The 12,558-nt window shown below is 65.7% G+C and overlaps 1 protein-coding gene across 1 annotated transcript; it reads right to left on the bottom strand.

The window, feature by feature from the left end:
* Window positions 1-463: 463 nt before the first annotated feature.
* Window positions 464-8,535, bottom strand: PKP3 (plakophilin 3). The gene is made up of 13 exons (XM_008007880.3): window positions 8,206-8,535; window positions 6,075-6,154; window positions 5,323-5,948; window positions 5,106-5,229; window positions 4,308-4,512; window positions 3,260-3,434; window positions 2,937-3,054; window positions 2,692-2,862; window positions 2,219-2,404; window positions 1,714-1,867; window positions 1,350-1,542; window positions 1,162-1,249; window positions 464-928 (listed from the first exon to the last, which is right to left on the bottom strand). The coding sequence occupies exons 1-13, from the start codon at window positions 8,435-8,437 to the stop codon at window positions 893-895; spliced, it is 2,388 nt and encodes a 795-aa protein (XP_008006071.1). The 5' UTR covers window positions 8,438-8,535; the 3' UTR covers window positions 464-892.
* Between the last annotated feature and the right edge of the window lie 4,023 nt (window positions 8,536-12,558).

The raw sequence follows: 12,558 nt of genomic DNA, 5'->3' as shown, positions 1-12,558 counted from the left end.
ATGCAGGCAGATTCTGGATGGAGCAGGCCCCTTAGAGACCTCAAGTTCTGAGCTTCACAGAAGATTTCTGTTTTAAAAATACCCACAGTGATTTCACAGATAAATGGCCTGGCACTGGGTGAGATGGATGGAGGTGTCCGAGAGCCTACTCGCCCCCAAACCTCAGGCAGCCAGTGTGAGAGCCCCTGGTCCAGGCAACTCCGGGCCCAAGGTGGGCGGAGAGGGAGTTGGGTTCTTTTACCGAATGAGTATAGCCCACGAGGCAGCCCCCCTCTTCCCACTCCGGTCACCCTCTGCTCTTGAGGCCCCCAGCTCTGCTCCATCTGTGTCTGTGGTGCACCTGCTGTCCACCCTGTCCCCTCTCGACCCTGAGGTGTCAGCTGTCCCTCTGCTGGGCTCTCCGTGTCCTGTATCCTCTGACCTTGGGAGGCTTCTGTGTGAGCCCAGGGGGTGGGTGTCCTCAGGGGCAGGGGGGTGCCTGGGGACACCTCAAGTCCCAAGATCATGCTGCCAGCCACAGGGTTGGACCAGCCATGGAAGGACACAGGGCAGTGACTGTTCATGGCCATCTTTATTCCCAGTGCTGGCTATCCCAAGATACTGCCAGGCTACGGCCAGCCCCACCTCTGCCAATGTGACTGGATCACCACCCCATACCCCAGAGCAGCCTCGAGCCCTGCCCCACCCCTGCCCTGCGGAAGCCAAGTCCCCAGCTATAAGCCCCTGCCCCTCCTGGTGGCCCAGGACTCTCAAAGGTGCACACAGGGGTCCTAGCGAGGGGCCCCTCGGTCATCAGCCTTCTCCTCCAGGCTGGGCTGCCCAGCAGCCCGGAGCTGAGTCTGTCCCTCGGATGCTGGGCCACGTCACCTTCTCCTCCTCCAGGAGGCCTCACCTATGGGCCCAGGAAGTCCTCCTTCCGGTAGCCCTTCTACAGTGGAGAGAGGCCCAAGGTCAGGGTGCATGTCTGCCCGTGCAGCCCTCTGCCCTCTGTCCCTCCTGCAGTGTGCGGGGTGTGGCCCGGACCCTTCCTCTCTGGGTCCCTGGTCTCCATTCTCCCATTGGCCTCTTCACTGTCTGCTCCACATGGGTTTCCGTGACCCTCCCCCGGCATCCCATGCCCTGCACCCGGGTCCCTGCTTGCTCTGGGCTCGGGAGACGTACCGCCCGGAAGTCACGGTGGAGCTTGTTGTACTGCCACAGGTTGGCCAGGAGGCTGGACGCTGCCCGGGAGGACTTCTCACTGTCGGGGCTGAGGGTGGAGGGGAGTCAGGAGGGGACACACAGCCAGAAAGCAGGGTGGGCTGGGAGGACCCCTGGCCAGACTGCTGAATGCCTGGGTGGGCCCCTACCTGTCCCGCTTCTTCTTGATGAAGATGAGCTTTCGGAGCCCGTCGAAGTACAGCAGGTCTCGGGCGGCCATGGGGCTGGCCACCAGCAGGTTGTTGAGCACAGCTATGATGTTGACCAGCACCTCGGCTGGGGGTGATTTCTCACCCACGCTGCCCGGCAGCTTCTCGATCAGGTGGCTCACCACCTTCGTGGCTGCGGGAGGCCGGGGGTCAGTCTACACCCCTACTCCCGGCCACCTGGGCGCCTGGGGTCCCCTGCCTCCCCCAGGGAGCTGGACTGACTCCAGTGGCCTGAAGCCCACATGTAAAGACAAAATTGATGTGTGGGCCCAGCAGGGCGGGGACAAGGGTCTGCCGGACTCACACATCTCGTCCTTGTTCCTAGCATTCCGAGACAGGTTTCGGATGAGGCCCGTCAGTGAGCGCAGCTGGTGGTGGTCCGCGGTCCGCACGCGGTCTAGCAGGGGGTTCAGGATACGCTCCTGCTCCAGGGCCAGGCGGCTCAGCACCCCCGCCCACTGTGGGGAGGGAGGGTGTGAGCTGTGACCGCAGGCCTCAGACCCTCACCTGGAGGTGTCCTGCGACAATGGTGTCGCTGCATCCTCCTGCCACCCTCAGGGGGGGCCTCTGCTTCCGCCTTTGCCCCCCAGTCGGGGACGTCATCCGCAGCCTGGATCAGGTGCCTCCCTTCAAACCCAGGGCAGAACTTCCAGTCCTCCCAGGGCCCAAGGCCTGCCCCACTGGGACACTGACCTCGGAGGCTCCGCGAGCCCCCTGCGTCCCCTGCCTCCTCCCCTCCCCTCTCCGCTGCCCTCCCCCCCACAGTATGAACCCCTGGGAGCCCCTCGGGTCTGGGTTGGGTGCCCCACCCTGCGGTCGCCTGCCGTGATGTTCTGCAGCGCCCCGGCGGCGGCCTCTGTCGTGTGCCGGTTGAGCTCGCAGCGCTGCAGCAGCCGGTTGTACAGCCCCACGATCTGGGGGCTCCACAGCCACTCGAGGCCCTTGGGGTCCTTGGACACCTCCGCGAAGGTGAGCGCATCGGCGGCGAGGGGCAGCTGCGCCGGGCGGGGAGGAGTCAGCGGGGGCGGGGAGGAGTCAGCGGGGGCGGGGAGAGCAGGGCCAGGGTGAGCGGGGCCGGGGTGAGCGGGGCTGGAGTCAGTGGGGCGCGGTGAGCGGGGCTGGAGTGAGCAGGGCCAGGGTGAGCGGGGCCGGGGTGAGCGGGGCTGGAGTCAGCGGGGCGGGGTGAGCGGGGCTGGAGTGAGCAGGGCCGGGGTCAGCGGGGCGGGGTCAGTGGGGCCGGGGTCGCAGCACACCCCCACGCCCCGCCCAGGCTGGTGCCCACCTCGCGCAGCCTCCGGCTCTGCGGCGTGAAGCAGCCCACCACCTCTCCCGGCGGCGCCCCGGCCAGGTCCCTGCGGCCGCGACCCTCCAGCCGCTGCAGCGCGGACGGGGGCATCTCGTCGTACAGGCGGTAGGACAGGTTTCGCAGCACGCACACCGCGTTCTCCACGCTCTGCGGGCAGGGGCGCGGGTCAGGGCGGCCGCCCGGGGTGCAGGCCCCCCCTGCCCCGGCACCGCGCCCCTCACCTTGTCCTCGCATTTGCCCACGTCCAAAGCGTGGTTGATGTAGGTGACCAGGGCGTCCACCAGCCCGTGGCACTCCCGCATCTTCTGGCGAGTGGCCTGAGAGGCTGAGCTGAGGTTCCTGGGGACCGAGGCGGATCAGAGCCCCCCAGGGACCCCCCATCCCAGGCCCTGTCCCATCCCATCCTGGGCCCTCGCACGCCCATCCCCCAGTGCGGGGCGTGCGGTGTGTGAGGCTGTGAAGGCCAGGCCAGGCGGAGTCCCTACAATGAACCTGCCTGCAGTCCCCACCCCACTGCCTCACTGCCCGAGGCTGGCTGGCGCACCTGAGGAAGCCGGTGGCGTTGTAGAAAATCTCCGCCTCAGAGGCGTTCTGCTGGATGAGGGGGGGACCCCCAGCCCCGGACAGGGGGCTCAACACCAGGTCAGTGAGCTGCTCCAGCGTGTCTCTGGCCAGGCGGTCCTTCAGCTGGTCACTAGATGAGAGGTTCCACAGGATCCCTGGACCACGGGTGAGGCTGCTCTCAGCGTCTGCCCTCCAACCCCCTCCGCTTTTCTGGGCATGGAGTGAGAAGGTCCCGCCTCTCCCCAGGGGCTGGCCTGGTGTTCTCTGCCTCACCCACAAGCCCTGCTGGGGAGACCCTGGGGTGGCATTTGGGGTGATAGAGCTGGGACCAAGCAAAAGGGGACAAAATGTAGGGTGTAGTGAGCAGGTCTGGTGGGGGAGGTGGCTCCAAGGAGACAAAGCCGCAGGACAGAGTGGCCAGGGGTCCAGGAAAGAGGTGGGCAGGGGAGGCCCAAGTAGAAACATGGCCAGCAAAAGGGACAAAGGGACAGAAGGGAACCAAATGGGGTGGAGGGATCAGAACAGAGGAGAGAGGACAGGCAGAGGAGGGACAGGAGGAGGGGGACAGGCAGAAAAGGGGGACAGGTGGAGGAGGGGGAACAGGTGGGAGGATAGGCGGAGGGGGCAGGTGGAGGAGGGGGACCAGGTTGGGGGGACACAGAGGGAGAACAGGAGGAGTAGGGGACAGGCAGAGGGGGTAGGTGGAGGAGGAAGGACATGGGGGGAGTGGGGGACAGGTGGAGGGGGGAAGGCAGAGGGGGGACAGGTGGAGGGGGGCAGGTGGAGGAGGGGGTAGATGGAGGACAGGTGGAGGAGGGGGCAGGTGGAGGAGGGGGTAGATGGGGGGCAGGTGGAGGAGGGGGCAGGTGGAGGAGGGGGTAGATGGGGGCAGGTGGAGGAGGGGGGTAGATGGGGGACAGGTGGAGGGGGACAGGGGGAGGGGGACAGGTGGAGGGGGGCAGGTGGAGGGGGGTAGATGGAGGAAGGACAGGTGGAGGGGGACAGGTGGAGGAGGGGACAGGCAGCACCTGTGACGTTTTTGCGAAGCTCATCATCCTGCTCCCGCAGTGTCCGCAGCAGCTCGAAGATGCCGTTCTCCTCCACCAGGGCCAGCTTGTTGTCGGCATTGTCATAGATGAGGTTGCGCATGGCACCTGTGGCGTGGCGCTGCACTTCCTGGTTGGCGTGGTTGAAGAGCTTCACCAGCCTAGGCACGGCCTGAAGGCTGCGGGCCTGCGGGCAGAGGCATATGGGGGCACACAGATGCACGTGGATAGATGCAGACTATGCACATGTGTGCAGATGTGTCCAGGTGCGTAGATGTAGATATACAGGGGATGCAGGTGTCTACAGGTGTATGGAGGTGGTGTATACGGGTGTATGGAGGTGACGCAGGTGTATACGGGTGTATGGAGGTGACGCAGGTGTATACGGGTGTATGGAGGTGACGCAGGTGTATACGGGTGTATGGAGGTGACGCAGGTGTATACGGGTGTATGGAGGTGACGCAGGTGTATACGGGTGTATGGCGGTGATGCAGGTGTATACAGGTGTATGGAGGTGACGCAGGTGTATACGGGTGTATGGAGGTGGTGTATGCGGGCGTACGGAGGTAACGCAAGTGTATGCAGATGTATACAAGTGATGCACGTGTATCCAAACTGTACCCTACTGCTCTTCCTCTGCTGAGGGGGCTCTGAACACAGTGGGGTCTGCCTGGTCAGCTTGGGGATCATGAGGGGTGGTCAGTGAGCAGAGGTCAGTGGGAGGTGGTGGGGCCCTGAGGGAGTTCACCAGGGGCAGTAGGTGGGTGGTCGGGTGGTCACCTGCTTCTTGGCTGCTGCATCGCTGTAGCACTTGTGCTGGATGTAGGCCGCTCCCAGCACCTGCAGGTTGGGGTCTGAAGCCATGAGGTACTTGACTGCTGAGGGCAGGTCAATGTCATCAAAACTGCGGAGCCAGGGGTCAAGGGTCAGGCTAACTTTGGGTTCGGGCTGGGCCTGTGGCAGAAGCCCCCTCCCCGTGCCAGGCCCAGACGCTCACCCGCTGCTGAGTCTCTGCAGGGTTCGGTGGCTACAGTAGCTGTTGAACCCACGCACGTCCGGCAGGTGGCCCGAGTCAGCCAGGCTGAGGCTGCGCACAGATGGCGCTCGGGCCACAGGCTCCAGGATGGCCCCTGGCGCTGCCCCACCTACCCCGCGGCTCCGGTGGCTGCTCTGGAATCGCTGCAGGGTCCGCATGGCAGGGGCACGGATGGTCCGGCTCGGGGAAGCCTCGACGGCCTCGGGCCAGTCCAACCCCCCTGCCCGGCTCGAGCTAGAGCTGGCCTGGCGCTCGTAGGCAAAGCCCCTGTAGGTGGAGGTGGCTGCAGGCTCCAGCTGCTCAGACACCACGCTGTAGCGGTCGTCCAGGCCCCCGGCCCCCAGCCGCAGCGAGCGCAGGGACAGTGTGTCATAGTCGGCCCGGCTGCCAACCCCACTGCGCTCGTGGAAGGACACGGGCCTGGCGGGCATGGGAGGGGTGGGCTGGGCACCGCCATACCCAGCGGCCCCAAAGGCGCTGCCCCCGTTGTGGGCGGAACTCAGCCTCCGACTGCAGCTCAGGTCTACGGCGGAGCGGGAGGACCAGGAGGCTGGGCTGTAGGCTGGCTTGGCGATGGGCCGGAAGCCCTGTGGGTCGAGAGGGGGCGGTGAGGACGTGCCTGGGCTCACCTGTGTCCAGCCCTGCCGCAGGGCCTCCCCCTCTCCGAACTGCAGAGCTCAGATCGTCCCCCTCGGGCTGGGCCCATTGCTCACCGAGGTCTTGTCCCCACTCAGGCCCTGAGAGCGAGAGCTGAAGCCAGACTGCAGGGTGTGGTACTGCCCCCTGGATGTGCCTGCGGAGAGGGACGGTGGTAGCCCAGCTCTGCCACACAGCAAAGCCCGGGCCTCCTGCCTCCTCCCCACTCCATCGCTGTTCGCAACCCCAGGAGCAGCCTCCACTCCAGGGCAGGGAGGCCAGGGGCTTCGGGGCCAGGGCCTCCCCATTCCTGCCATGGCCTGGTCTCCTCACGTGTCAGCCCTGGTGGTCCACCTTCCACAGCCCGCCCCCAGCTGTGCCTCCTCTGCCCAAGAAGGCAGATGCGCTCACCCACTGACCTCCTGGTCGCCTGGAGGAAGGTGCCAGGGACTCTGACATCAGTTCTCCAATCCCTGCCATGGTACAGCGCCCAGCCTCCTCCTCCAGGAAGCCAACCTGGCCTGCCCCGACTCACACTGACTCCTTTTGAGCCCCTCCTGTGCCCAAATCTCATCTGTGCCCAGTCACAGGAGAGTGACACTGTCTCCCTGGACCAGTATGCCCTGTTGCAGTGCTCTCTCCCACCCAGCAGAGCCCGAGGCAGGGGCCACACCCACCCCGTCCAGCCACACACACGCCAAGGGCAGCTGCGTCAGCCCGACTCCACAGTGAATGGACAGACAGGCGGGTGGGCAGAGGGTGGAGGGCGGAGGGTGGATGGAGAGACAGGCAGGAGGAGGATGGGAGGGCTGCTGTGACTGTTGGAAGGATGGACAGAGTGGTGGCCGGAGGGTGGGAGAGCCGGCAACAACGGTGGGCCCCGCAGGTGGGTGGTGAGTGGGGGGATGGTGGGGGCATGAGAAGGCCCAGCAGAGTGACCTGGCTGAGCGGCTCAGTGTGGGGTACGGGGAAGGGGGCCGTGGCCCTCCCACAGCTCTGCCCAGAGCTGGATGCTCTGTTGGGGACCCCCCCACAGCAGGGGCCCCAGACTCACCCTGGTTAATGGGGCTTCTGGGCCGGGGCTATTAACTCTCTGACGCTCGTGAGGCCCAGCCCGGAGTAGGGGCACGCCCCAGCCTGGGGACCTCACACCCACCCCCCAATTATAATCCACCCCCCTCTAATTGGCAGGGTAGCCAGGGTGGTAATTAACCCTTCCCTCACCGTCCTCCACCCCATGACCCCTGGGCACCCGACTTGGTCACCAGCAAGGCTGAGGCCCCTGGAGGAGGACCCCACAGTCCAGGGTGCCAGGCCGGCCCCTCCGCTGGGCGACCTTCACTTCCCCCCGGCCAGTAGCTGGAGACCAGTCCTGGGGGTCCCCTCTAAACACCACGATGAACTGGCATCTGGGTCCCTGGCATTCTGGGAGGTTCCTCTTACTGTCTGACCTTAATCCCTGTTGCTGTAGCTGGCGAAGGAGGAAATGACGTTCTAGAACCACTGCCCTCAGCCACAGCATCTGTGTGCTCCTGTCACTCACACTCACACGCATGCACACGCACTCGCGTGAGTGGGGCCAGGATTCCGCCACAGGTGGGTCTGGCTGGCACTGAGGGGTGCTCCTCCACCTGCTGTTCCCACAGAGAAATCTGGGTCACTCCAGCGGGGCCCTCCCCTCTAATTCCTCAGGGAGCCCCTGGTCCAGACAGGCCTGGCTTTCCTCCAGGACTTCCCCGCCCCCCCACACCTCTCCCCACTTTCCTGTTCTGCTCATTCCCATGAGGTGTGGGAGAAGCGTGGGTGTCTGGGTGTCCCTGAGACCGTGCGTGAGCCTGTGCTTCTGGGGCAGTCGCGTGTGTGTTCCGGGTTTGCCGTTGAGGGGCCTGGCCCGCCTGCCATGTGCCAGCCTTCCTTGTCATCCCCCACGGGGGAGGCTCTAGGCCGAGAACACAGGCGGGGCCCGGCCAGGCTCTGTCTCTGGAGGACCCGGGGGTCCCTGCTTGGACGGGAGCCCCACCCATGGCTTCTCCCCACGCCCGTTGGGGCGGGGTGCGTGACTCAGTGTGAGGCCTGGTGAGTCAGGAGCCAGCCTCACTGCGGCCTCTGCCCTCGCCCTACCACCTCCGCCCACAGACACCTCTCTCCGCCACCGTCGTCCCCGCCGCTGTCCCCTCCGCCCGGCACATGCCTTGCGCCTTGGCCTACCTCTGGCAGTCTCCGCCTCAGGCTCGGGCTCAGCGGCCCCGTTGTGCCGCGGCTGCTGTCCCAGCTGCAAGAGGCGGGCGCGGACCTGCTCCTGGACGCGGGCTGCCCGCAGCCGCTCGGCCTCCGGCCCCTCGGCGCCCCGGCGGTCCAGCTGCAGGTCAGAGGGCAGCGCCAGGGAGCACACACCGGCCTCGGGCTGCAGGGCCGACAGCAGGAAGTTACCATCCTGCATGGCGGCAGGTCCACCGGGCCTGGGCCTGGCGGCCACCTCCAAACCCAACTATCTTCACGTCCTGTCCCTCCAGGCCTCTCCCTGAAGTCCCCGCCCCGCCAGCCTCACCCACAGCCGCCTGGAGACAGACGCCTGCCCAGCCCTGAGCGCAGCTGGGGGCGGGGACACCTGGCCAGGTGGGAGGGAGGGGCCGCCGCCTGCTTAAGGTGGAATTTGGGCGGAAGAACAGGCCCTGCATGGCCCCAGGTCCCAGCCTGGCCTCCTGCCTCCTTTTCTCCCATCCCACGACAGGGCCACGGGGCCTGCGTCCTCCTTGTTCTCAGCCTGTAAAGGCCGGACGGGGCCCTTTGTCGTGGGGCTGGGACAGAGGGGCCCTCTGTGTCCTGAGTGTCAGGGAAGGGCAGAGGTCCTGAGGGGGCCTATGTCCTGCCACCCCCAGCATGAAGGAGAGGGTGTCCCACCCCCTGGGGGGTCTAGGGCCCTAGGTAGCTCCAAGGACCAGACAGCCTCCACGGTAGCCCAGCCTTGCTGGTGAGGCGGGGATGAGGCCTAGGAAGGGGTTGGCAGGAGACACTGTGGGGGGCCAGGGGTCAGTGCCAGGGGTCAGGACACAGGATGGAGGGACGGAGCTTTAGGGTCCAACCGGACTCCATGGAGGCCCTGGTGCGTGGAACCCAGAGAGCCCCCTCCCCACCAGGAAGCATGTGGATGGACCGGCCCTCCCCCGAGGCCTGCAGACCCTGGAACTCACCCTCAGGACCCCCTCACCCCCCACAGAGGCCTCCAAAGGGCTGACTTGGCCCTCTCTGGCTTCTGGGACCCTGGCACCACTGCTCCTGCCCCCCAGGCCCTGGGATGGGAGGCCGTTCCCAGCACATGAGTCAGGGTGCAGGGGGGCGGGGCTGCCCCAGGGGGTTGACTCAGAGGGGCCTGCACTCCTGTCAGCGCATGCCAGGCTGGGGCAGGAGCAGTGTGCGGGGAAGAACCGGGGGGTCTGGGAGAGCAGAGGCCGGGATGGAGAGGGAGCGAGGGTGGGGTGTGCGGGGAAGAACCGGGGGGTCTGGGAGAGCAGAGGCCGGGATGGAGAGGGAGCGAGGGTGGGGTGTGCGGGGAAGAACCGGGGGGTCTGGGAGAGCAGAGGCCGGGATGGAGAGGGAGCGAGGGTGGGGTGTGCGGGGAAGAACCGGGGGGTCTGGGAGAGCAGAGGCCGGGATGGAGAGGGAGCGAGGGTGGGGGTAGGGTGGCGGGGGAGGCCCAGACCAAGCAGGGCTTGTGCCCAGAAGGTCTCCTTCCAGCACCACAGCCAGTGGAGCCAGCAGGCAGGTTCTGAGGCCCTCTGGCCTCCGGGACAGGCCCCTGGTAGATGGGGGTGGGGGTGGGGATAAGCTTAGGAGGGCTGGGGGTGGGAGCTGAACATCTGTGACAACCCCTGGGCTTCTCTCACGAGCTCCTCCGACAGCCTCTGCCTCTCCCTGGACCCTGGACCCGGGCTCTGGGCTCTCCTCTAGGGCATACCCTTCCCCGCAGTGAGGGTGGATCCAGGGTTAGGAGGCAGCATCAAGGGTGAGGTCAGTGCTGAGGGAGAGGATGCTAGAGTGGGAGTTGCAAATCAGCGTCGGGGGCTAAAGGCAGAGGGGAGGGCCCACTGAAAGGACAGGCGAGGCCTGGGCTGGGCCACCAGGTGGGGTCGGGGTGGTGGGGCATGGGGGGAGACCTACCCTGCCCGTGGTCCGGATCCCGCCAGCCTCCCAGCTCATCCCAGAGGCCACTGCTGACAGCTGAGGTGTCCTGGGCTCCATCCCTGGCCCGGCGTGTGCGGGGCAGCCTCTGCGGTGGGACAGGACTGTGGGGGCCCCGGAGGGCGGGGTGGGAACGCCCAGCTCATCAGACTGGCTGATTCCCTGGGAGACAGGTTTCGTGTGGAAAAATCCTGGGAGACAAGTTTGTGCGGCACAGAGCGGGCCTGGAGGTATGTGCCTGGCATGGACTGGGCCCCGCCCTGCATCCAGGTCCACCCCAGGCCCACCTGGGGCCCTGCAGAGGCCAGGTGGGGCCGCGTGGCAGGGGAAGCCAGCCTGGAGGGCCTCTGCCGACCTTCCCTCCTCCCCTTGGCAGAGAGGGCTGCGGGTGCCCCCCAGAGCTGCGGCGCCTCCCTGAGGATGCGAGGTCCCTGCCAGGCACGGTTTTGGCAAAGCCAGGAATCTGGGGTGCACCTTCCCTCACTGCAGCCAGGCCAGAGGGATGGCCATGCCTGCTAGACCACCGCTGCAGCTTCCAGCCCCAGGCTCAGAGGAGTCTTATCTGAGCCCTGTGACCAGCCCCGAGTGTCTCGCTCTCCCTGGAGCCAGTTCCTGGCAAGGAGACCTGGACGAGGGCTTGGTGGTGCGCTTCCTGGAGTAGGTGGTGGGCTTCCTGGAGGAGGCGGTTGTCTGTGGGGCCTGGAATCTGCACGTAGCCGCAGGTCGCTCTGGGTGCACAATCAGGTTGAGAACCCGGAACGTGAGGGCCTCGAAGGGTGAGTGAGCACTGCTCTTGGATCCCAGGTGGCAGGTGGCGTGTCAATCACCTCCCAAGAGGAGGTGGAGAGGGCGCAGGAGGGCTTCGGGTGCAGTGGGCTCAGCGTGGGGGGCATGGGAGGCACTCACAGAGAAGGTGGGCTGGGCCCAGGTCGGGGGCAGAGCTGCCAGGTGCATGCCTGGAGTTGTGGGAGGGCACAGACACAAGCCTACAGGGCAGAGCCTGCCTGGGTGGAGGGGGATGGGGTGGGAGTCTTAAGGAGCCGAAGGGGGAGGATCTGGGGAGAAAGGTGTGAGGACGTTAGAAGCAAAATAATAGTCAAAACCGAATTCAGGAGTGTGCTGGTGCCCAGAGAGGCTTGGGAGGCTGCCTCAGGTCCCACCGCCTGCAGCGGCGGTGTTGGGAGTGCATTAGGGGGCCCCTTGGTGGTTGATGGACCCAGTGTGGGGGCACAGCTCACCCAGAGGCAAGCGTCCTGGCGCTTCCTGTTGGCGCTCACGCTTGCAAACCTTCCAACCTGGGCTCCAGCCAAGTCCAGCCCAGGGCCCAGCCCCTCCACGGAGCCTACCCTGCTGCCTATGGGCACCACCCCTCACCCTACGGAGTGTGGCCTCTGCCCCTGCCCCGGGCCTGTGGGTGGGCAGCTCTGAGGTCTCTGGCCTTGGTCCTTGGCATGGAAGGCAGCTGAGGGGTACGGCCCCAGTAGGCTCTTGGGGGGACACCTTTCGTCTGCACACACCCCATCCGCTGCCGCCCTGTTGGTCAGTCTGTCCATCCGTCCATTCACTTGTTCATCAGATGAGTCCCGGGCTCTTCCTTTGCCCCCGGCGCTGAGCTGTGGAAGGGCACATATGTCCGAGACGGGTGGGGCATCTCCCGGGGGCTCTCCTGGAGTCTGGCGTCAGGAGGGTGTAGGGACCCATTAAATTAGTCCCAAGTGTCCCTCACCAAATTGCAGCTACTAACAGGTGGTGACAGCTCCTCTGCTGCTTTTCTGTTATAAACTGTCCTGCTGTACCATTTGGGAGACCGGCCCTAGGTCTGGCAACCCACATCTCCAGGGACAGTCTGTCCTCCAGTGGTCCCCAAGGCAAACTGGACAGGGCCAAGGTGGCCTCCCTGTACGGTCTGGAAACCCTCCTGAAGGGCCCTCCTCCCTGCACGGCCTGGAAACCCTCCTGAAGGGCCCTCCTCCCTGCACGGTCTGGAAACCCTCCTGAAGGGCCCTCCTCCCTGCACGGTCTGGAAACCCTCCTGAAGGGCCCTCCTCCCTGCACGGTCTGGAAACCCTCCTGAAGGGCCCTCCTCCCTGGTGGTCTGGAAACGCTCCTGAAGAGCCCTGGCCCAACACATTTGCAGCAGTCACAGGTGTATCCAGGGATTCTGGGGTCCATGAGCCCACAGGGCGGCTATTAGAGCCTCTGCCTTCCCTTTCTTTCCTGGACTTCCTCCTGGTCCCCACTGCAAAAAACCGAGGTTGCCCCTCCCAGGAGGCCCCCAAAGTACCATCTGGTCCCACAGCCCATTCCCGCTGTTGCTTCCCTATTATATGTCGCCTGACATCAGGGGCTGCCTGTGCAATAAACTCATCCCCTTATCCCCTA

This window comes from Chlorocebus sabaeus, chromosome 1, assembly GCF_047675955.1.
Source record: "Chlorocebus sabaeus isolate Y175 chromosome 1, mChlSab1.0.hap1, whole genome shotgun sequence".
Lineage (NCBI taxonomy): Eukaryota > Metazoa > Chordata > Mammalia > Primates > Cercopithecidae > Chlorocebus > Chlorocebus sabaeus.
This window is presented reverse-complemented; position numbering and strand designations above follow the sequence as displayed.

Coding starts and splice junctions, on each gene's coding strand:
- PKP3 (XM_008007880.3), bottom strand. CDS start 8,437: ATGCAGGATGGTAACTTCCTGCTGTCGGCCCTGCAGCCCGAGGCCGGT. Junction 3,055..3,259: donor AACGCCACCGGCTTCCTCAG/GTGCGCCAGCCA, acceptor CTCGGTCCCCAG/GAACCTCAGCTCAGCCTCTC. Junction 2,863..2,936: donor TGGGCAAATGCGAGGACAAG/GTGAGGGGCGCG, acceptor CCCTGCCCGCAG/AGCGTGGAGAACGCGGTGTG.